General features: G+C 40.9%; 2 protein-coding genes across 4 annotated transcripts in view; one reads left to right on the forward strand and one right to left on the reverse strand.

Moving 5' to 3' along the window:
• Positions 1 to 319: 319 nt before the first annotated feature.
• On the forward strand, positions 320 to 1,554 carry LOC135140838 (uncharacterized). Its single transcript, XM_064071547.1, has 3 exons — positions 320 to 612; positions 664 to 1,075; positions 1,112 to 1,554. The coding sequence occupies exons 1-3, from the start codon at positions 359 to 361 to the stop codon at positions 1,505 to 1,507; spliced, it is 1,062 nt and encodes a 353-aa protein (XP_063927617.1). The 5' UTR covers positions 320 to 358; the 3' UTR covers positions 1,508 to 1,554.
• A 3,249-nt stretch (positions 1,555 to 4,803) lies between these two features.
• LOC135140839 (LIM domain only protein 3-like) overlaps positions 4,804 to 22,561 on the reverse strand; it is a 41,220-nt gene continuing 23,462 nt past the window's right edge. For 2 of the 3 annotated variants that reach the window (XM_064071549.1, XM_064071551.1), the window contains 3 exons: positions 10,985 to 11,370; positions 6,395 to 6,542; positions 4,804 to 6,206 (listed from right to left, as the gene is read on the reverse strand). In XM_064071549.1, coding sequence (XP_063927619.1) covers positions 6,024 to 6,206; positions 6,395 to 6,542; positions 10,985 to 11,370 — 717 coding nt within the window. In that variant the 3' untranslated portion in view covers positions 4,804 to 6,023. The remainder of the gene's footprint in view (positions 6,207 to 6,394; positions 6,543 to 10,984; positions 11,371 to 22,561) is intronic. The other variant, XM_064071550.1, reaches the window with a different exon arrangement.

The raw sequence follows: 22,561 nt of genomic DNA on the forward strand, positions 1-22,561 counted from the left end.
TTTTGAAAAGAAAAGGTTCAGCGGGGAAGGGGGAGGCAAAATTTCGCAGAAATTTGTCTTTCCCCGATTCGTATTTCGTGTTCATTTGGCTCCTTATTTATTAAGTATAGATCCTTGTTCGCTTTAAAAGTCAATAACTGGTATGAATGAGACGTCATCGATCTTTAGACAAGTATAGTGATACAAATTTCCGAACTGAGACACTTGAATTTCTTACAATTATACAAACCCTGTTCAGTTCACACTTTTTTTAATCTAGTGGACAGAACAGTACTTACATCATTGGAATGTCAAGTCCTTATAATCAAGTTATCGTCGATCAAATTTTCGTGACACTGATCCCTCACCAAAATTCACAATGGCAGACGAAGCAGAAGAACCTGCGGCGACACCGGATCCCGTACTAGAACCAGAAGCAGCGGGTGGGGTTCCACCTGAAGAAGCTCCACCAGAAGGCGAACCTCCAACCGGAGAAGCTCCACCAGAAGAAAACGCTCCACCGAACGAAGAGGGTGCAGCTGCAGCACCTCACCCAGAAGAAAAGGCTCCACCTGGAGAAGCTCCACCAGAGGGAGAAGCAGCAGCACCTCCAGCGGAACCCCCATCAGCAACGTAACCCCGTCAACCTTAAAATTTTTATCTTCTCGAACCTGGTAATTACAGCCACCAGGATGCTCTCAGTATGGAATTCCTCTACTACGGTTCCGTGCTTAAAGTAATAGCACCGACTCTGACGAACGACCCTGATAAGGCTTTAGTGACTCCGTGGATAAAAAAATTGTTCAGACCGGAGTACCAAACCTCGATGTTGAGGGAAAAGCGAAACAGGTATTTGGTAGCTCTCACATGTAATCTTCTCAATGATGAGGTCTCTGGAATCTTTCGGGAAAAGCCACCAGACGACGCTTTGGTTTGTTTGAAGACGATTCACCCGGAACCGTCGACTGCAGCCGAATGGGAGACCGACAGGATGTGGCAGGAGACGCTTTTGTCGCTTCCTGAGGATTTCGAGATGATGACTTGCAGCGTGCATGGTTCTCCAGATGAATGTAAACAGGACCACAGGCTCGATAAAGTAGGTTGTGCTTGTACCACGTACTAATCCGACTAGGTTTTGGACCAAGAGTTTCAGTATTTGCTGTATTTGACGCGACCTTACGCCGCGCTGCTTCCTGCTGAAGATAAGACGAGAACTGCGGCGTGGTTGCAGACTTTGTGTACCATCCATGGTGATCACTGCTCCAGCATGAAAGCGATAAGGAACGACTACATTATGGCGCTTTTGGGTTATTTGCACGATTTGCGTATCGTGGGTCCTTTCACTGAGTATCCGCCGGTTGTTCTGGAGCGTTTGGACGCCGCGGCGAAGAAGTCGGCCCGGATTAATCCGGTAATTGATCCGGCTAGTCCTGAAGCAAATCAATTTTTATTGGATCAGCCGGTTCCGGACGATGGGGCATTTTGTTACGTGGCTCTGACAGGAGATTTGGTCGCTAGCAGTTTATAGACAGGGGGGGTCGATTTTTCTAAATAAACGGCGACTTTATCAAACAATTTAGTTTTTGCAAGCGAGAAGAGGTGTTAAGGAAGCTCAATCAAGCTTGAGCGGATTAAAACGTAAATGAAATCCCCAATCAAATATGTAAAAGTTGCGACAAGTTCCTCGACGGTCTAAAATTCCCTTTACTTGCTAAAGTAGGTTTAAAGTTAAAGGCTGCCAGTTTGTGAAATAATCTTATGTAAATCTGGCGGGGCTTAAGGCGAGAGAGACTCCCGGAACGGCGTAAGAGGGAGAGAGCGAGAGAAAGACGAAGTTAAGATGAAGAATAGAGGCATTTAGCGAATAAACTTGGATCCCACCTGGTTGTTCCCAGATTATTTAAACGTTTCTTAATACAGGCCATTATTTAAGATCGCAGTATGGTAATTAGAAGCTCCACTCTGTTTATATGAAGTGGAGCGGCGCGCCGCCTCCGCGCTCTAGCTCTGATAACTTAACTGTGCGCTAGCGTTCTAAAATATGTCCGCCACCTCCGTATAGCTTTTCTTGTGCGAATTCCGGTGCTGAAGCTTTTATGATCCGGAGAAAATCCGGCAGTTATCAACTTTTCCGGCCGTAAAGTAGGTTCGAAACAAGTCGAAACGTCGGAACGGTGTATCAATGGGACGTTAAGACCGCACTGATACTGAATACAAATACATATTTTAGAGGGAACGGGCATGTTTTCGCGAATAAATCGCACAGTCGCGCCATTGAACACAAGTTGTATTTAAATGTGACTATCGCATCGCACACGGCCGACTTGATCGCGACAATCGAGACGAAGAGAACAACCGAATAAAATAATCCGCGACGAGTGGAAAGACGAGGAGCGTACACTATGTCTAGGGAGCGGCAAATTACACCGCTGATAGCTAAACAGTCGAACTTCAAAGACTAATATTTTTGACGCCATTATTTATTAATTTTATGCTCTCTATCCAACAATTATTGTTCAGGAATTTCTTTTCTGTTCTTTTTAAAATTTTACATAATGTTTTCGTATTTTATAGTTAATTTTGACATTTGTTTTATTTTATACATTATCGTGTGGGGCCGAAAAATTTCAAACATATTCCTGAATGTAGCAAAATTCAGCCGCTTATTCGAAAGCACATTGCACTTTAATGTGCCGCCTTTCCGAAAATGTGCATATACTAGCGGTAAAAATAAAAAAATCAAACTTCCACCGGCAATTTATAGTTACGATCAATTACGTCAATTATTCATCGTTACAAAAATATCGCTCTCTGGTTAGAGGGTAGGTTATTTGGTAAATACCAGCTCCGCCCACCCAGCCTTTATTTTCTTAGAACAATAAGTCATATGCCAAAATCAGTGTTACCTAGTAAGTATTAGCCCCGCCCACCCACCCTTATTTTCTTAGAGGATATGTCATTTACTAAAATTAGTCTCATTCTGACAAGCACTAACCCCACCCACCCACCCTTATTTTCTTAGAGGATTTGTCATTTGCAAAAATCAGACTCATACTTGACAAGATAAGATTGATTTTGGCAGATGACCTATTTTAAGAAAATACAGAGTGGGTGGGCGGGGCTAGTATCTTTTCTTAGAAGAGTAGATCATTTGCCAAAACGAGTCTTATTTTGGCAAATATTAGCCCAGCTCACCCACCTTTTATTTTCTTAGAGGGTAGGTTATTTGGCAAGTACTAGCTCCGTCCACCCAGCCTTTATTTTCTTAGAACAATAAGTCATATGCCAAAATTAATCTTATCTAGCAAGTACTAGCTATTATTGCTTAAAAAAACATTGATAGTTTGATTTTCTTTTTTATTTATTTTTGCCGCCTTGCTGAGAAGAGGTGCCGAAACTTGACACCAACTTGTAATGAAACTCAATGGAAAGATAAGTGGGAAAATTGAAAAACGGTAATTTTCCAGTGGTCGCTTGATGGAAGATCATTTAGCAAACCTAATTTTTATAAGTTTTAGCAAAGTTTTTCCTGTTTAAAACTAAAAATTAAACTTTTAAATTTCCTAGAGATATTTTAGTACCTACCTTGTTGGCTTTTTTTTAATGGTTCGTTGAAAATGAAAGATCGCCGATGTCGCAAGGTGTCCTTGTACAACTCTCTTCCAGTCAGTTGTATTTTGATGCTTTATCTTTTTTTTTTAATTGTCACTGCATTGTGTTTCTTTTGCTGTAATCTTTTGTCTTTGTTATTATTTTTCTATGTAAATTCTGGATTTCCGTTTCCTCCAACGCGACACGTCCACACTCCCAATCTGCTATTAAATATGCAAATAATGCACACTTTTATCGTCTCTAAAATATCTTGTTCTTGTAATTTTTTCCCTCACTGTTTCAATTTTATTTTCGATTTACCGCCGCCGCCTTGTGAAGCCACCTTTACGTCGTCCTCTGGCTACGCGCCATCCGTTCACGTATTCACGAACCGTCACCGTCGACGGCAATTTAATGTCGGGCGGCGGCGACCGATCCGCTTATTAAATTCGTTACATTCGCAAGTAGTTGTTCGTCGAAACTGGAAGTTGTAAGTCTGCACCAGTCTCGAGCCGCATACATTATCAAGCTCGAGCTTACATCAACTAACTCCTTAATACCGCTATTATAAACTAGTAACGGCGAGCCTTAATCTCGTTAAGGTCTCATAAAAATGCCCTCGAGGAAGTGTATGGAGAGTGGAGAGAAGAGAGCTCCCGGCGCCTCCGCCAGAATCGTTATTTACATCAGTCTTCGCTAATTGGCTCTCTGATAGATATTAATTTCAATTAAGCGATGGTTTTAGGTTTGATTGTGGATGTTGGCGGACTCGGGAGCGTTATTAATAACCGTTCGGGGGTAATTATGGGAGTTTTAATTCCACCTGCGAAACCGGCGCGCCGAAATCGGCTATGTCTGTCTTTTTTTCCGGACTATAAGGTCGCAATTGACGCAACGGTGGCGCGTTCGTTTCGACGTTACGCTTTAAATTAAATTTTGCTCGTCCGAAAAACCAAGAAAAATCCCTCCAATAAGCCCCGTTATTGTTGTAAGTTCGAGTTAACAAGCTACGAAATTAAAGATTGTCCTGATAGTGACGACAAAGAGGGTGCGTCGGCGGTGCGGAATGCGAAACAAAGACGGAACGTGGAGGGGAAAGGTGCAATTTTTCTTATGCCGCAAATCTGAAATTGCTGTATATAATAAGGTTGGTTATGTGACGTAAATGGAGTCGCTCGCTGCAAACAACGGACGCCTCTGGAATCAATCAGGTGAACGCGAAAAAACAACCACTCTCATGAAATCTATTTATTTCTTTGGTCAAATCATTGGTATAATCGAATACATCTGACAAAGTTTTTCTTATTTTGTACACAAAAATCTAGAATTGGCACCTAGTCTTAATATGTTACAAAAACAACGCTAATGGATATATACAGGGGTTTATACAGTGGAAAAGAACACTTGGAAACGATAAAGATAAAAATAAATGGCAACGAGTTAACATACGGCAATAATAATAGTGATCATAATTAACATTTATGTTGAAAACAACTAGTTTTCGATATAGTATACGTTATCAACATTAATTACTAATTCTAACAATGTCTATTTACAAACTTCAAACCTAATTACAATGGCGGACACTGAATACCTGGTATAGAATTTTGCGGTTTCGGCTAACTACACCTTCTTGTTCGATCACTCGACGCCTGAATTTAAGCCCGTTTGGAGTTTGATCCGTAATTACCCCAGCTCAGACAAAATAAAGATTCCCTCTGTCTAACCGAGGTATATGTTAAACATAACCTCACTTCGGAGTAGTTTCATAACCGACAGCGATATCTTTGTTTTCGAAGCGTTGCCACAACGCGATGACAACGAAGATTAAAGTATTATCTATTTGCTCTCAGAAGACTTATCCGCAAGCTATATCTCGTCACATATTTTACAGCGGCAATTAAAATCGGCAGCCGAGCCTTTCCAGCGTTGATTAAACCGTAATCTCGGTTAATGTTATAACTTTTTCAAAATCCCATTAAATTTCCATACAAGCGCCTTTATTCAGAAATTGTATTCAACCGACATTGTGAATAAATCTTGTGCAGTTTCAAAGTCTTAGTCCATTTAAGCTCGCACTTAATTAGTTGTCGAGTTCACTAACAAGACTTAAGACCTTGTTTCGACCACAATAGGCATTAAAATTAGTTCGTCTAGAGTAGTTCGTTACAGAATCTCGAAAAAACCGTCCAAAATTGCCAACACCACATATTCAGCACGGTGTTTTTATATCTTACATCGAAATTGAGTGAAAACGGTAAAATCCGCACAATATTGCACATGTACTTATCGAATCCGACGTTTTACAAGTATACGCAGTGATTGAGCATTTCACGTAAAATACAAAACGAAACAAAACAATACTCAAAAAGGAAACAGTAAAAAATAACTTATGTACACGAAGGATGAAAGTCTCAACGCAAAATCACAGTTTATGACAGACGTCATCGCCTTCAGCTTGTCGCGCCGAGCGACATCGGGCTGTTTTTCAAATGGCCCGCCGTCTGGAAGGGCTGGTTGGCGATGGAGTTCGGCGGCGGCTGCCCCCCGGAAGCCGACATGTTGTTGTTGAGGTCGCCGTTGGTGGGCGGCAGGGGCGCCCGGTGCCCGTTCATGAGGTGGTTCGGGATGTTGGGCTGCAACAACACAAAAAAATAAAAAAATAATAAAAACAGATCAAACACATCGACAACTAGCGGAAATCTGGCTTGGCCTGAAGACACAAGTGACGTATCACTTACGTCGCGAGGTCAAATCAACTTGACAGGCCGCACCACGCTGAACATTAAAGACGCACACAAAAATTAGTAATAAAAATACTAACTCTTACCGGCGGGATCGACGTCTGCCTCTTAAGGTGCGACAATGGCGGCGGGTTGTACGCCATATTGGCGAAGACCAGCCGCTCCTCGTAGTCGTATTCGCAGAGTATCTTGTTTTCGCACAGGTAGAAGCGATCGCCGACACAGAATCTGGAACAGAAAACGTCGAAAATGATGCGGATTACAACGTGGGGAAGAGAGAGAGCCGGGGAAAAACGGTCGGAAAATCCGCTTTCATATTGACTTGATGCCGTCGTAAATCATGCGACTACAAAAGCGATTTAACGGCCGTAAAATGGTGATACTAGTGTATAAATCAAGGTGTTAAACATTACGAATGAAAAACTAACCAATGTACGCTATAATTCTAAACTGAAGGGCTCTAATGTGCTGCGATCGCCACGCTTTTCCAGCAAGGTGGAAATTTTTAACACGACAAGAATACGTTCCTGTAGGCGGCAAACAAACTTAAAGAGAGTAATTTCGAAATTATCGCAGACAAAAATTTGAAGGGTTTTAAAGTATAATACGTCTGGTTATTTCTACTAAGCTTTTGTTGTATCGCGATAAATGCTCATGTGAACACCACTGAATCACTGAGACAATAAATAAGTGACTTTCGACAGTTGAACTCGTAGACTGAAATGGCTTTTAGGTGTTTATAGAGAAAAAAAAGCAAAAGTGTGATCTTGTAGACCGTGTTGGAATTGCCGAAATCGTTTCATTCGATCCACCAACACGTATAATGGCGTATAGCAGTGAGTTAATCCGTATGCAATGACAAACGGTGCCAATATGCAATTACTCATTACTTAACACGGCATGCTGTACGCGAATTACAACACGAACTCGTTATATTCAATTGACCTGTCATTGTTGACTTATTCCAGACTAGTTAACGAAAACCATATTTTATTCCGAACCGTGAAACGTATTAGCGCTCCGATAATGAATTAGACGATTCGAATTTCAAAGATAGACAAACGGGCCAGTAAAAACAGCGAAAATGCATTTAGTTTCTAAAAAAAGGAGCGCGAAATCGCCAATCAAATAGTGATGAAAATTGACGGACGTTTAAATTCTGACAGGCATCAATAAAAAATTGAACTTTCGAACCGGACTGTTGAAAATAATTTCATTTGTTCGAGCATTCTGTGTCCTCCTGAAGCAGCTCGAAAAAATGTCAAAAGTAGAAATTCCCCTAAAACCCCCATTTGATAACGTAAAAAGAAAATTAGATTGCGGTGACCGCACGACTGTCTGCGTGCTTCCCCTTTTGTGTTTTATAAATGTAATTTCGGTTGTAATAAATTAAAAAGTCCTTGACCGATGCGCCGTCACTGAAGAATGAGAATGTCTGGCGTGCGGGAAGCCAGCGTCCGGACTTTGAATTCATTTGTCCGGGTTTTAGAGTCCTGCGACGACTATCCGGCTATCGCAACGTGGCACAATACCGTTGCCGAATGGGTAATGACTATGATTTAGGACACCAATTAAAATGTTTATAAAAGAGCCCTTGCCCCGGTTAACAAATATATCTGACCGTGTGTCGTGCACGCTATCGTTGTTTCAATAGTCCGGACCCGGATCCGGCCGGGGCGGACATTCCGGACCCGAAACGTCAACAACGCCAAAGCGACCTTTTATAAATGATCCAACAAAAACACGCCATTACCGCTGGTGTGACGCCGAGAGCCGGCAAAGTACCGTTTTATATCCATTAATTTATAACGAATTTCACTGTTACACCAGAAAATTGTTACCTAATTTCATTGTGGAGGAGAAAATCATTTGCAAACTCAACCAGGTGCTGAAAGTAAGTACAGATTGCTGTAGAGTATTTTTTAAATTAAAAGACTGCCATGACTTTAAGTCTATAAAATATGTCGTGATGGTCTCGGAAGGTCGGGTTTGCGTCTATTCAATTGTCACATTTTTTTTTTTTTTTGGTGGACAGTGGTCGGCGCTTCCTCTCGGTTATTTTTTATCTGTTTTAGAAGATAAGTGTCAAAAATAATACAACATATCAGTTTTGTTTATAGTTGTCGAGAATGGAAGGAATGCGGTATGCGGTTTGCCGCTCTCGCGTGGTGGCGGTCGCGCCCGTACCTGATTGTCAACTTTTGTAGCCGCCAGATAGCGGTGGCGCGCAGATTTAATTTGTACAAACATAAATTTAACAATCAAGTAAACAATGGTCGGTTTATCGCGATGTTCAGATTTTGACTTTATGGAGGCAGTTAGGTGGAAATCGGCGCTAATAAACGAAAATATATGGAAGCGTTATTTGATGCCATTGTTGGCCGGACTATTATAGTTATATCTGTATTCTGCAGATTTAATGGCCCGCAATGTTTCGTCATTTTTGGTATAATTGAAAGAGACGTTTGTAAATTGATACCGTTAGCGACCATTGTGCGATCCCAAAACGTATATTATATCGGATCCGGAACAATGGGGGTTGTTTGTTGACGACCTGGAAAATTTTTCCTTTTTTGTGTTCGGCTCGTTTTCGAGAAAAAAAAACAAAAAAACGACGAATCGAGCCGCACTAAAATGTTTATTAATCGAATAAAAACCGGATTAAGGAGGATGTGACGCGATAGAGTCGAACACTTCCTCGCCAACTTGCTAAACGGGGTTACGACCATTTTAGTAGACTGCTTCCAACCCTCGCGTGAAAATAAAATCCCCTTCTTATTTTTCCGGTTTCGGCGGCGGCGATCGCACGGAGATTTTCGAACTTGCTCAACGATAAAATGTCTATTAACAAATTTTATCGATGGGCCGAAACAGTCAAAAGCCACTTCTAGATTTCGGTTTCTGTGGAGTCGGACAGCCTGCCGCCTTTATGGTCAATTCTGGCCGAAATTTAAGAAAAGATTGAAAGGGCACTAGGTCGCGTACGTCATAATCTTTTTATTAAGTCTGATCGCGCGAAGAAGAGGGGAGCCGCTGCTGATTCCAAACAACACTAAAAAACAAAAATAATATTTGACGTAGTTTAATTTTTTTTCTGCTATGGCAAATGTTCCAACGTAAGGAGACGTAGAGTGCTGGGCAGCGAAGCTGATAATTTCGCCTTTGTGACACACAAATAATTTAACTTAAAAGTTTCAATGGTAACTATACCTACTCGATATTGTGCGAGTTTTCGCGGAAGTGCCGTACGCCCCTGTGCGCGAGTCATTGTTCCTCGTCCACCCTGATCCCTGAAATATTACAGCGGTCGTCCATGCGAAATAATCCACTTTTATTGTTCGCAATTATTAATATATTTAACTGCATTACCGAGTGGTCGACGCAGCGATATATTGTCATGTTTATAATTGCAGTTTTTGTTTCCGATTGTTGTTTTATTAGTCTATTGTACGTTTTATATTAGATTTTGTTATTGTTTTTACGTCGGTCGGGGTGGCGAGGCGCGGGGACCTTCCCAAGCACACACAGAGCGTTTGTTTTATGTTTTTCGGATAATTTGACAATAAAACGATTGTCCTTTCAAACGGAACTGCGTCGTTGTAAAACGACGCGTTTTGTTCCCGTTTTTCATGCACGACTCACATATTAAAATCGCCAACAATGGACCGCGAAATTACTTTTATTAAAATGGTCAGGACAATCGGAGGACGGTAATCGAATTTTTTGCCCGATGCTCCGGCGAGCCGTGTTCGCCAAACTGGTTTACCGAAACCAGGTTCCGGTTTAACCGGTTTCGCTGAGCGAGACCCGAAAAACCGGTTTGGCGACACGGGCCGATCCGAAAATTCAATTTCAGAGTCGAAATTGACACAATACTTTATTTTTTGTGGTGAAGCTTTATTTAAAGAGGGCAGTAAAAGTGCTTTATGTCTCAAGGCTAGAAGAATCAAAACAAAAAATATCTACAAGTTGTTATTTAATTTCTATGTGATTTTCGAAGAGTTACGGAGAAATTGTCATTGTCAAAATTTCAGCACAAAAAGCCACGATTTACGAGCTCCTTTTTTCTGTTTTGGGCCACCGCGAGCCGCCGCTGTGCCGTCCTGGTAGGCCAGCAGCAGGCCACATATCTATCAAGGCTCAAATAGTCCGCACACCGGGATGCAGGAATGATTTCCCTGATGGCTTGTAAAGTGTTGTAAAAGACAACGGCGCGTCGTCGTCCAACTAGATGGATGCAGATCTCGGCCAGAAGAAAGCCGTAGGACACACCAGATTCCTCTCGACTCCTCAAATATTCAGCGCCGGTCTTGCTCGCCATATCGCATTACACTTTTGAGAATTTCTCGCTACTTACTCGCGATACGTTTACGGCCCGCTTGTTGCAGGAAAAGCGACGCGGAGCAACCTGCCCATTACAGGAGGTCGTTACGTGCGACTGTCGACTCGCATTTATACGTTTTACATGAATAATTCGCGGTGGACGGTATCAAACATTGACTACGCGAGCTGAATTCGAGAAATGGAGAGGTGCACCGGCGCATCCACCATTTTTCAATTATATTACATGCGGAGTTTAAAACTGACAATTTTTATTTCGGTCTAGGGCTAAACTAGCTGGCGCCCAGCTGCAAAAAAAAAAACAATTGGTGGCTTAATTAAATTTTTACCTGTGGTTGCACTGCTGGCAAGCGAAGCACTCGAGATGGTAGACGTTGCTCCTGGCCCTCATCACCATCTCGAACGCCGGTATAACTTTGCTACAGGCCGCACAGTACCCGGTGTTACCAAAAAGTCTTAAATAGTCCCTTTTGCACAAAATGAGGTTGGCTTTCGTGTAGAGCGTGGACCCGACTTCGCCCAGTCGGCAGTCACAGCAACCGCACTTGAGGCAGTCTTCGTGCCAGTATAAGTCCAGGGCCTTAAGGAGGTACCGCTCGGTGATGGTCTTGCAACAACCGGCACACTCTTGCGGTCCCTGGCCGGCACTGGGCTTGGCCGACTCGCCCTTGGACACGTCCATGGTCATCATAGGGCCGTCAGGCCTCGCCTTTATCTGGAACAACAAACAGAACGGGATTTATAGACGAAAAGCGAGATTAAATTTGGTTTTATTAATATTTGACTTGCATATCAATTTCCCGTCGGGGGCAAACATTTACATGAAAGCGACTTTTCTAATACGTATATTAATATTGCACGGTGGAGAAAATAAAACAGGGGCGACCCCTGTCCCGGAATGGCCCTCTACGAGACGGTTGACGTTTTTATTAAACTAGCGAGGTATGTTACCGCCGGACTAGCCATATTTTATTATTGCCTTACATTATTTATCCTCTTGCAGCCGGACCTGCTTTGATACAATCCGTCTCGCTTTTCTGTACCTTCACGTCCGCGGGCACGGGATAGACGGAGAGTGGCGCTCGCCAGAGGCGGCTCGTGAAAAGGTTGAACGGTCGCGGTTGGCAGGTTGACGTCACCGATTAACGCATACCTGTGGTTGAGTTTGTTGTTTTCATGTAGACAATTTTGATAGTTGAAAAAACTGCTGAGGATGCTTTCCACGCTCGTCGGCCGTCTCTGACTGGTGAAATTGTAACATTTATCTGGGCACTGAGAAAATTCTCAGGTGAAGGGAATCCCTGACTGCTTACTTTTATATTCATGTAAGGGTGAATGACTCATCGGTGATCAGTATTTATCTAAAGCCAAAGACAAAGAAAAACGGGAAACTAACCAATGATTGGTTTGCAACTTTAATCATGGAGAGTGGATTTTAGGACACAACAATGTTTAAAGTCACCATGTAAACGACGGCGGCTATGAAATCCGCAGTTTTGAACTTTCGTAAAGCCATTTATACAAAATAAAGTAATTCATCCATTCAAGACTTTGTGTAGTAGCTGCGACTCTGAGGAGAATCAACAAATCTTCGTGAATTTTTTATGGTTTCGAGTTTTAGCGGGAGTCAACGAACCGCCCCTGCTCGGACGCACTCTCGGCGGAGTTATGAGAGTTTTCCTGTCGCACACACCGAGAAAATCTGTGTGAAATAATAAAACCTCGGCAGGAATTTATACAGTGCACGCCACTCCATAGACGTCCGACGATAAATCAGAACGCCGCAAATAATTACGAAAGCGTAAATCCAGAAAAGGGGGATGCTAAGACACCGTAGACATAACCGCCATATCCGTCATATTTAACGTTTATGCCGAATCAAAACACAAGTTTCACAGCGCCGGAATAAACTTGTCATTGCAATAACACAGTAGTAAAACGATAATATTTTCAACTGTTTGCTCGTAAACTTTTACATCGTCTCTCTGTCTGTGTGCCGAGTTTTACTGCTTTCGAGATGACAGCGACGCAAACTAGACAGCTTTCGCTCCGGTTCATAGACGAGTGACTAGGGTTCCTGCATATTAAACTTTTTCCAACACAAGCATCGTGTGTACCAACGTCGCCTACTAAATTCTAAACAAAACTGTGTACTATATATCTTCATATCAACATATTTTCGCAATTTTTTGAAAAAATTACCAAAGCTGAAGATATATTGAGCAATAATTGCTTCCTGCTCTAATCCTCGCCCGACATCAAGATAAAAAAAATTGGTGGCATTGTGGGCGTAAACTAGTCCCCGACACCGCTCCGGCGCGTCGTCTAAATAAAAACTCCGGGTCCCGGGAAGAAGAAACATCGAATTGATCGACATATACAATCATCTCGACCAACACCCGGATTTGCTTAACATCGGCAGTTTGAAATAGCTCGGCGGTCTCTTGAAGAAGCAGCGCCGATCAATTTCACGGTTATATTGTCCCGTCTGTGGGCACGGCTCTCTTTCCTGTTCGCAATACGTCCGCCATCAATCCGTCTCTGTTTCTCACCCCCATCCGTCACTTAGTTCGTTTAGTGCCACTTACTCTCCGGTTCTGTTTTGCTTTCTCCTCCTTCCGCTTATTTATTTCAGATTAGACTCATTCAATTTATCATCTCATTACCTATTTACGCTCGCAGCGAGGGACGGGGACCGACCCCGCGCGGATTTTTTAAATTCGAACAAGGCCCGCTTCTTGTGCGGATAAGGAAATTAAGTCCGTTTCGGCGAAGAAGAGGGGAGTCGCCGCAAATCCGTAAATCGTACTGTTAGATAAATGTAGATTGTTCTAGGTGAGTTACACGACGGTGTGTTTTGTAAATTGAAAAGGCAACGAGTTTTGCTGATTCACAAAGTTTAACTTGATTATTACAAGTTTCATTATTTATTGTGATGGTAAAATCTGATCGTAATCTTTTTGTAAGTGTGTAACTCGCTTCTAGAGCATAATCTTTTATCAAATTTGGCAATTTACGGAGGAATTATTTAAATGGGTTATCGGAGATATCGCATTAATAAAAACAAAAACGATTTTTGTTTAAATAGGTGTTGAAAAAATCCAAATTAAACTGTTGAAGAGTTTTTGGAAGGAAGTGTAAAGTAGAGTAGGTTTGAGTGGGTAGGTCCGTGTGAGAAGGAGAGGGGAATCGGCGTTGACAGGAAAGCAAAGTAGGCGGCCGCAATTAAACGTATTAATAAAGCGGAGTTTGTACATTATTAAGAGTCTAGCGGGGTGTTCCGGCTCGATTTTTTGCCGTGCCTTTTCCAATTAAAAACCCTGAGGGTCCCTCACCTTCGCGAATGGAAGACAATAAGTCTAATGATAAGGGCCCGTCCTGCTCGAAAGTATCCGAAGAATAACCCTGTTAATTAAGTTTGTCACTTAACTGTACACGGGCGGAGCAAATTTAGGTTTTTAATTATTTTTGTTCAGCATTTCCTCAGTTAGTTCATTATATAAAATTTAATTAAGTTTCGCCGACCCTAATTTAACGCTACTAATCAAGTATAAAGTTTTTTCGTTTAAAGTGGTGCTCGTTTGCAGTCAGAATTGACGTACGTGCTTTGAAAGTTAAATAATGTATTTTTTAATGGCACGGTGCTGTTTATCCTCTCCTTAACGAAGTTTTTTTAATGTCCCCACCCCCACGATAACTCACGGTTTCGGACAGAGCGCGCGCTGGCGATGATATTTAATAATCCGGATTCGCGCCCGGAAAGATCCGGACGACTACTATCTGGAAATGAGATCTCTGCACTGTTTTATGAAGCACGTCGAATTCGATGCAATTTATAACGGCTCAAAAGTTGGCGGCGCGCAATAAAAACTCGAATAAATCTGTGTGAAGTTTGGATTGGAGTGTTCCTGGGATGACCATCCGTGACGGTTTAATTTCCTCCTAATTACCGGAACAAAACATCCGCCTCTTAAACTTTATTTGTTTCAGCTACTAAAACAAAGGATACTTTTCAAGTTTTTAATTAAAATTACTACCTATTTCGTTTTACTACCTAAAAATTAAAAATTCCTTCCCTGCAACGTCTCTTTATAATCTTATTCCGTTTATTCACCCCATCATAATAAACTTCGTCATGTTTTGCTTGCATTTATAAAAGAACGGGAAGAAAAAATGGCGCTTTTTCGCTGGCTTTTTGTTCTCTCGCAGCTAATTACGGACGACGATAACGCGCCGCCATCGGAATTTGTCGATCTTATTAGATATAATGGCGGAAGCGGACGTTCTCTTTTCGCTAACCGAGGCCCGAAGGCGTCATAGTCAACGTCATTAACAAGACCGAAAGAAAAAATGTATCTACATTAATTGTAAGCACATGATCTAACACTATCTTTTTTTCTGTCGAGCTTTCGTGTTTTGAGTCAAGAACAATATTTTTTAAGAATACGTTTTTTGGTGGTATGAGTCCTTTGGAGCGAACGCAGCTCGCGCCGACGTTAGCTGTTTCGTTTCGCGTCTGGATGTTGTTTGCTGTCTGAGTGTAATTCTCGATCGAGGCAACCAACAAAACACGTTTGCTCTCAAGACGTGTCTGCTGCCAGTCTACCCCTTTGACGTAGCGTCTGGACGGACCGAGGGCAATTAGCCGAATTGGAATGGAGGCCCCGAGCCGGGCGTAGGCGTTTCGAACTAACGCAATAAAAATCAAATATTATGGAAAGCGTCGATGTTGGATTTCGATAAAAGTAATTTATTTGAGAGCGGCCTGTTTTGTGTTGGGCGTGCGAAGTGGTTCATCGACGCCTGTAACTTATACGGTTATTTTCAATTTAGTTAAAAGGGCCCTGGCCAGTGTATATACTCGAGGCACTTTATAAGAATCGACACTTATAACGCGCAAATTATTACACTTTATTCGATTACGGCTTTAAAGTTATGGCCGTAATAATGTAGATTAAAAAAGTCGACGGGAGCTTAAGGCCTCCGACAGTTCCCTACCTAACACAATTAAGGTGGGAAATTAGTGGCCATTAAATATTCCGTAGTAGTTAATAAATTGGAGTGAAATTTAATATTAATGGGGTTATGGGGGCGCGCTATTTTCGTTTACGCCATACGCGCGAATAAAGGAAATGATTTTCTGGTCCTTCGAGCCGGATCGGGAATTAGCGCCGAGAGCGCAAAAACTTAGCTTTCACGTCGACGTAAAGAAGGTTCCGAGTTCCAGACAAAAATATGAATGCACGGTCGAAGTGGATTGAATTCTTTTTAGTTGATTACAGCAGTCAATTTGGATAATGGGCAGATGTTTGATATATGCAGGCTTCTAAGTGTATTACAGATAGTGATAGGACACACACAGTATTGATGACGGCGGCCGCTCCATTTTGTTATTGCAGCGGCGTTGTTTCGTCTTCTTCTTGGGCTCGGGGCCAATTAACTAATTAAGTTTTTCGTCGGCCCACAATTACTCCATTAAGAATTCAATATCTGCAACTGCAAGGATCGATTAACAAAATTCATAATCAATCTTAAACAGGCCAATTATACGGGGAGCACATCAAAGAGGGCCCGGACTGTAATCAACGCTTCCAATTAAGTAGCGCTCCTGGCGGCTGCGAAATCAATCAAAAAACTAATTGAAAGCCTACTATGATCCCTTGAATCCCTTCGGCCGAATCCGTCTCTGTCTTACTTGCGTTTCGAGACGGCGGTCTTCTCGCTCCGTGGCAATTCTGATAACCGTTGTCTGTTCTGTTTCATTAATAATTTTCTCGATTCAATTTGGTATTTGACTTTATGTGATTGTGGCTGCGTCTTATTGTTTCGCGATATTACTCACTTTATTGAGTTTTAGTGATATTGTTTTTATTGGAAATTCTTCTCGGTTCTGATGCGATCCAGTTTTATTTTTTTCATTATTTTTCCATTGTTTTCAAGTAATTATTTTAGGGATGCGGTCTGCTTTATTGAAAAAGGTATTAGGGGACGGATGCTCCAGGAAATAGGAGCGAACTTCCGATGCGGATCGAACATTTTTACTTATAAACAGACCAGAATTATTGGCTTTGTTCCGAATTAATCTCGGAATTAATAAATGCCGACCTTTTATAAAAAAAAACAATGGACGGAATATCACAATATTGTGAACGAACTCTGTCGACACCCCTTTCAGCGGGAACTAGATTTTTTGTAAACACCAGACTATTTCTGGGTTGTTTAAGTTCCTGTCAATATTATATTTTCAAATTGTTTTGGTTATTTGAAAACCGAAGAAAAATATTATACAAACACTGCAAGTGACAAAAGCCATACTCCGGATGTTACCACGAAATATTAAGTGAAAAATGACAAGGTTGTTCCTTTATCATCCATTTCAACATGTTTATAATCTGCAGTTAACAACGACCCATTTCTTTTCCAACATAAGAGTTTTTAAAATTACGATTCTGATTAGTGTTACATTGTATTACGCTACATTTGATCCCCACCAAAAAAAAAGCTCATCATTTCAACAAAATGTTAATCTCTGGCTCAGCAAACAAGTGCTTTCGTAAAAAAAGAATAATGTATGTCGAGGATATCTGGAATATTAACACGATAATTAATTGTTAGCATCTCCCTATTTTTCCCCGATAAATCTCACCAGATAAACAACCCCCGTCGCTCCAGCCAACCATCGAGCGTCAGCCGCGACCGACACGAACCATCACACCGATTGAAAGATTTATAGAATAACCCGTCTCGAAAAACGTACATTAAGAGCAATTAAGGCCACTACACACAATGGCGTTCATTAGCCAACTCGACTAAATAATTGGAAACGATAAAACACCAACAAAGCGTTTCAATCCAAACAATAAAGATATTCTTTTAAAGGCCGCTTCACGCCGGCTCGCCGTCGTGCATCCGAACGTTGCGAATCGGTTTCAGTTCGGCGTGTGAAGCTGGCTTTTTCGCCTCTATTGCCCCCTACGTAATTGCGGTATCCAGTTACTAATTACCTTAATGGGTCTCTGTAAATAATACAGGCAGCGCGTATAGTCTGCTGGATTCACACTTGTCTGTTAATGGCGACCATCTGTTGTGACGTCACCGTTTCACCACCAACAAAGATCGCTTGTGGTGGTCGGTGGTTATGGGACCTAGATGGCAGGCATGTGGTGATGATCCGACGACAAGTGATATCTGGTTAAACTATTTACCGATTTCCGTCGTTTTTTGATGATGACGATTACGAACGGAAGTTGCGTTATAGAGTTTTTTCGGGTGCGAGATCACGAGTGAGTTGTGAAGGGGGCTTAAGTTTTCGGGTTTGGGAGACGATCGCGACGACAGTTCGCCCACATTTCCAGCAGTCGCGTCTTAATTCGATGAATATCAAACAATTTGAGAACACGTCCAAGATGGCTGTGTTAATGGGAATCGATCTAAAGATGTTAAATAATCTATATCCGAAATCACGGCTTATATCCAATTAAGTATGTCGACTCGTATAAGCAAGCTTTGAATAATTCATGACAACAGCTTTCTTACCTTAACCCGTAGCGACAACCCACCAACAAGAAACTGTCAAGATGCAAATGCAATTAACAGCCCAAAGTGCTCCAGGAAAATAATTACAAACATCTTGCATATAAGAGCTTCTGACGCTTGAGAAAATCCACCCCTTGGGATCGGGGTGGTGTTGGGCGACGAAAAAACAACAACACGCAACTCGTCCACCGTACAACTTCCAAGATGATCCTCCCAATTTGCTAAATGACTTACGCAGCTGTCCAAATAATATTTCTGCGACGACGGTTCGGAATGCATCTTGGGCACGTACGGATTTATAGACTGTTTGGGTTGTCACTCCTACTGCCATTATTCAGCTATGACGGTTCACATAAATTCACACCCCACTGCAAAAGGTGGATTTTTTCACGGTGGGTTTTAATCTGTGACAAATTAGTCGCGGAGGTTTTTCGCACGAGATTAATTGCGACACTTTGATGTTGGACAGGAAGTTGAAATTCAAGCGAGTGGCGTTTTTGACACTTTCGGCGCTACTTTTGTTCATAAAAACGAAATTTATTGGGCCGGTTTGTGCGTGGCGTCGAATGGTGAGGTATTTTCGAGCGGGGGGCATGGTCGATTTTTATTTATTTTGGACTGATGCTAAATGGCGGCATGTTGGTTCGACGGTCTACAATTTTTTGAGCAAATATAACATACGCATTTGGGTTTTAACTACAAAGTTTTGCACGCAAAATCATATTTCAAGTTTCTGAAGTAACATATTCCTGTACTTGTCGTCGATGAAGACGCCTTGATTTTTACAAAACAATCGAATTGAAAACTAAAGAAGTATTGTAAACGAGTCCATTGGACGACTCGCTACTTTTATGCTTTCTCGACGTTATCACAAACTCTAGAATACGAAAAAATAGGGCTAATCATCCCCACCAACAATAGGATGACGTCATCCCCAAAATTTACATTAGTAACTATTATTTCAATTTTATAAAATAAGATAATCCTTCACATTTAGTTTATGAATCCGTGTTCACTTTTTATATTAGACATTCAGATTTTTGGAAAAATACCCTCTTTATATTAGACATTCAGATTTTTGGAAAAATACCCTCTAAAAAAAGAGAGGGAGGGTGGGTGGGTGGGGCTTGTAGCTGCTAAAATATGTGTGAGTTAATTTTGGGACCCCGCTTTTTTGAAAAATTTAAAAGAATCTTGACGTTCTAGGTGCTCCTGTTTGGAAAGAATTTGAAAGTGCTTTGAAGCCTCTAGTGTCTTTTGCCAAAATCGGTCTTATTTTAGCAGATACTAGTCCCACCCACCCACCTTCTCTTTTCTTAGAATATGTCATTTGCCAAAATTAGTTTTATCTTACCTACTACTAGCCCCGCCCACCCGCCCTATCTTTTCTTGGAGGGTATGTCATTTGCTAAAATCGGTCATATTCCAGCAAGTACTAGCTCCGCCCACTCACCCTCTCTTTTCTTAGAGGGTATGTCATTTGCCAAAATCAGTTTTATCTTAGCAATTACTAGCTCCACCCACTCGCCATCTCTTTTCTTCGAGGGTATGTCATTTGCTAAAATGGGTTTTATTTTAGCAGGTAAGTATTACCGATTTTGGCAAATAACATAGCCTCTAAGAAAAGAGAGGGTGGTTGGGCGGGGCTAGTGACTGCCAAGATAAGACTAATTTTGGCAAATGAAATACCCTCTAAGAGAAGAGAGCGTAGGTGGGCGGGGCTGGTACCTGATAAGGTAATAAGACTGATTTTGGCAAACGAGATATCCTTGAAGAAAAGAGAGGGCGGGTGAGTGGGGCTAGTAAGTGATTTTGGCAAATGACATACTCTCTAAGAAAAGAGAGGGTGTGTGGGTGGGGCTAGCACCTGTTAAGACTGATTTTGGCAAATGACGTGTCCTCTAAGAAATTTTAAATTATAATAATTAAATTATTATAACTCCAAAGCACTTTCAAATTCTTTCCAAAAAGGAATACCCAGAACCTAAAGATTGTTTTAAATTTTTCAAAAAAAAAAACGGGCTCCCAAAATTAACTCAAAAACAGGTCACCTCAGAATTTTCCAAATATAGAGCACCAAAGCCTCCCAAAATTGTTTATAAATAATTTACGAAAAAATCTCCATGGGCTCCCAAAATAATACACCATGGGTACCCAAGAATTTCCCGAATTAAAAAAAAACACTCAAGACTTTCAAATTAATACAAAATAAAAGACCAAAAGCTCAAAAGATTTTTTCAAGTTTATCCAGCAACAAAACACGAGATTCCTTTAAATTTATTCGAAAATAAGACACCAGGGAATCTAAAATTTGGGAATACAGTACTGTTAGTATTAGTATTACAATGCATCTATCCAAACTGATAAATGTGTCCTGATGACGTCATCACAATATTTTGTACTGGAAACTCATTTGAAATAAAGGTGTAGCATGCTTCTTTACATTTACTTTAACATTACACACATATCTCTATTTTAACGTATAAGGAGTATCATAAAAAAAGAAAATTCGCAAAATCAAATCTTTTTTAATGTCACAATTTTTCGTTTTTTCAACTTCATTTTTTCGATTTTTCAATTTTCATTTTCTCGGTTGTATCAAGTTTTCGTTGTTTTTTTATTGCCAAATTCGAAATAACCTTCGATCAATTTTTGAATTTTGTCTTTTTTCACTAATAAACTGGATTGTTTAATTATATTTCAGGGGCAGTTCTGTCTAAATTTACATACACGTTATGTGCGAAATAATTTGTTGTTTTAAATTAATAATATTTGATACAAAGGTCAAAGTGTTAAAGCGAGTTATACAGCTTTCGACCTTATTTTTTGGGTTTATTTTAATGATCGTAATTAATTTCTTTTTCAGTGTCGGTCCAGATCTGAGACTTGTGCGCCCGCTTTTGCAAATGCTTATGGTAAGTAGGTGATCTTAAATGATAATATTTTTATTAGACCCGACTGGATTTCCATATACAAGTGGGTTATTAAAAGCATCGCTGGTAGCAAGGTCCAGTTTCTCGTATTTTTAATTAAAAAATAATTGCCTTTGTCGATGGAATTGCATTGATAGTATGGTTGGCAAGTGGAAGATGTGGGATAAAAGCCACTTAATTAAAACGAAAATGAGCTTTTAATAAGACGTGGACATGTGGAAGAATGCAAGTAGTGTTGTGGATTTCCATTTAAATAATGTACGAAATTACGCAATTTGTTATTATTTATTCAAATGAGTTTTCTCTGTCGTGATTCGTTTTCATAAAGTAATCGACGCGTAAAAAATCAAATTAAATCTCGCAATTTAATTAATTATCAGAATGACATTTTAACCATATATATTAATGAATTAATTGGACGGCCAACGTTGCACTAATCAACGAACGTAATTAACATATTCGGGCAATTAATCGCCCCGTTCGGCCCTCGCTCGTGTTTATTTTCGAAGGCGACGATGATTAAAAAAATGATAATAACAAACAAGTCGAGAGAAAATTTTAATTCCGTAATAGCGTCGGCGGGTCGTACCTGGCGGGCATAAAAAATAATTATATTAATTTATAAATGCCCGGGCATTATCTAAACGACATCGATTACACGCATGCATTTTTACCGGGCGATAAAGTAATTGATTAGCGTGGAGATGCAGCCCCCGGCTTTGTTGTGGCAGGGAATTTAATTAAATTTAATTGGATGAGTCATTAGTTTATAACCGAATCTATTTTTGTGTGTCGCAATTAACTTAATAGTAATTCAATTAAACGAAAGCCAAACATTCGACGTGTGTAAACACGGTGTCCGATAAAAATCTACACGAAATTTCGCCTAATTAATTATTAAATTTGTTATCTGCGGCCGAGGCGGCCTCCGACTCTTGAATAAATCGGATGAATTATCGCCGGAAGAGGAAGGATTTACGAGAAATCGAGCGAAAAATGCCAACCAGCGTCAATCTAATAACCTCGCGGGTCGTTCCCATTCAGCGTTAACTTATCAATACAATAATTAAATCCCTAATGAGTGGAAATCATTACTACAATAATTGCGTCAGTTGATTATTGGAGACCCGTTATCGCTGTGTGGGCAGATTGATTAGTATTAATTAGAACATTTCTAAATTACTGTCATATTGTTGTTAGTGTTGTTGCAATAACAAAGCAGTGCTGCCGCAGGAATCGGGTCGTGAAGGGGATCTCACACAAAGGTTTTGCTAAATTATACGTCAACGTTACATCGATTACAAGTCACAGTGATCGACAGGTCACTACGTTATCGTTAACGTTGACCATTCTCCGTGAGTAGAGAGAAGTGGGGATAAGACCAGCATTGGCGTCAAACACACTATCACATTTTTTCACATTTAATACAAAAAATGA

This window comes from Zophobas morio, unplaced genomic scaffold (genome assembly GCF_036711695.1).
Source record: "Zophobas morio isolate AGI-343-1 ecotype UQ-CSIRO unplaced genomic scaffold, CSIRO_AGI_Zmor_V1 ptg000041l, whole genome shotgun sequence".
Classification (NCBI taxonomy): domain Eukaryota; kingdom Metazoa; phylum Arthropoda; class Insecta; order Coleoptera; family Tenebrionidae; genus Zophobas; species Zophobas morio.